Genomic DNA, 1,482 nt, shown 5'->3' with positions numbered 1-1,482 from the left:
AAGAACAATACCCGCGCATCGCCGGCCAGATCGCTATCTGGGCGTCTGGCGGCTCTGAGTCGGGGTCAGAGAGACCCCCTGCTGCGCCTCGATCTATCGTCGTTCGCGAGACAATGGCGAGTGCGCCATAGCGGCGACGGCAGTCAGATCAAAGGGCGTGGAAATGGCCATCATGACGTGACCATTAAGGGATTAGCGCAGGATCAAGAGATCCGAACCATGACAACATAATTGAAGACTGACAAGGCTTTAGATCGGCGCCGGAGATAGCGAGCGCTCCCGCCGCGAGCGAGCTGCCTATTGGTGGTTCGCGTTTGGGTCGACCGCGGGGCCGCCGACCCTGGCCCTATATATAGGGCTAGAAAGCGCGCCGCGCCATATACATGGATAGAGAGAGATACGTCTGTGTGTGTATGCGTCAGTGGTACGATAGTTGTACAAGAGGACGCGTTGGTTGCGAGAAGTCGGCTTAGAATACGTGGTTTGCAGTACTGGTTGCAGTATTGCCGTATTCCGAAGAGTCAAATTGGGAAGTGTAGACGAACCGAGTCGAAGTGCAAGGAAGGACGATCGAGCGAGAGACTCGTGGGTACCTTATTGAAGGGCATTCGACTTACCGTTAGGAACAACGGTAGTAGCTCGGGTATTCGTACACTTCGAGCGTGCAGTCGCAACGTACAGAGTTAGCGGAGTTAGGGAACCGGAAGACGTCCGCGAAGGAGATCGCCATCGACGAGAGTTTTGGACCCCGATCGCTGCCCACGCCGTGGAAGATACACCTAATCCACTCTTTATTATACAGTCCACTCACTTATTGGCCGGACGAACGAACGTCTGGTCTATTCATACCTGAACGTCAGATTACTGTCGCTAGTCTGACTCTAACAGTATCCATATAAATTATTTTTTATCTGTAAACAACGACAACAATCTGATCTACAAACATACAGTCCAGAAAATAGCTATAAATATTCATGAAATTTATACATGCACAAATAACGCAAAACTGCGTTTACGTGTTTAAGCATTTTGTTCATACTGTAATTTGACATTCTGTTATCAACGGAACTCAATCCCTTCCTGACAAGCAACAGCACCTTATTATTAATACATTGCATATCATGATTATGAATTTATTATATTGAGTGAAATTTTTTTTATTTGTATTTATAATTCATGTTGAATAATTCATATTTCCGCTTTAAAATATTTTCGGTCGTGATGAAGCGTTTTCAACCGAAAGCAAGCAATTCAATGGTGCAGATTCGATGGGACTAGATAGATTGGGTTGCTTTAACTTGACTGCTTAGGGTATTGATGCATTGATCTTGTTGTAATTTTGTAAAACTTGTATTTTTGCACAAACTGCTCTAGGTCATGGGGATCTTGTGAACACGTTTGATCGTATTCTTTGTCGCTTTTGCTCTCGAGGCGGTAGGTACAACTTTGTCAACGTCACTCGGGGGTTGGGATGTTATGAAA

The 1,482-nt window shown here is 46.0% G+C and overlaps 1 protein-coding gene across 1 annotated transcript; it reads left to right on the top strand.

Moving 5' to 3' along the window:
• Positions 1-501: 501 nt before the first annotated feature.
• Positions 502-853, top strand: Tsp_13846 (conserved hypothetical protein; the record flags this gene model as incomplete). Its single annotated transcript, XM_003368298.1, is given in 2 exon segments — positions 502-585; positions 604-853. Coding segments are annotated over 2 exon segments (334 nt in total), but the record flags the coding sequence as incomplete, so codon positions are not given.
• Positions 854-1,482: the final 629 nt, after the last annotated feature.

Source organism: Trichinella spiralis (assembly GCF_000181795.1).
Source record: "Trichinella spiralis strain ISS 195 chromosome Unknown Scfld2723, whole genome shotgun sequence".
Taxonomy (NCBI): Eukaryota; Metazoa; Nematoda; class Enoplea; order Trichinellida; family Trichinellidae; genus Trichinella; species Trichinella spiralis.
Note: the sequence above shows the minus strand (reverse complement) of the source record. Positions and strands in the feature narration are given on the sequence as shown.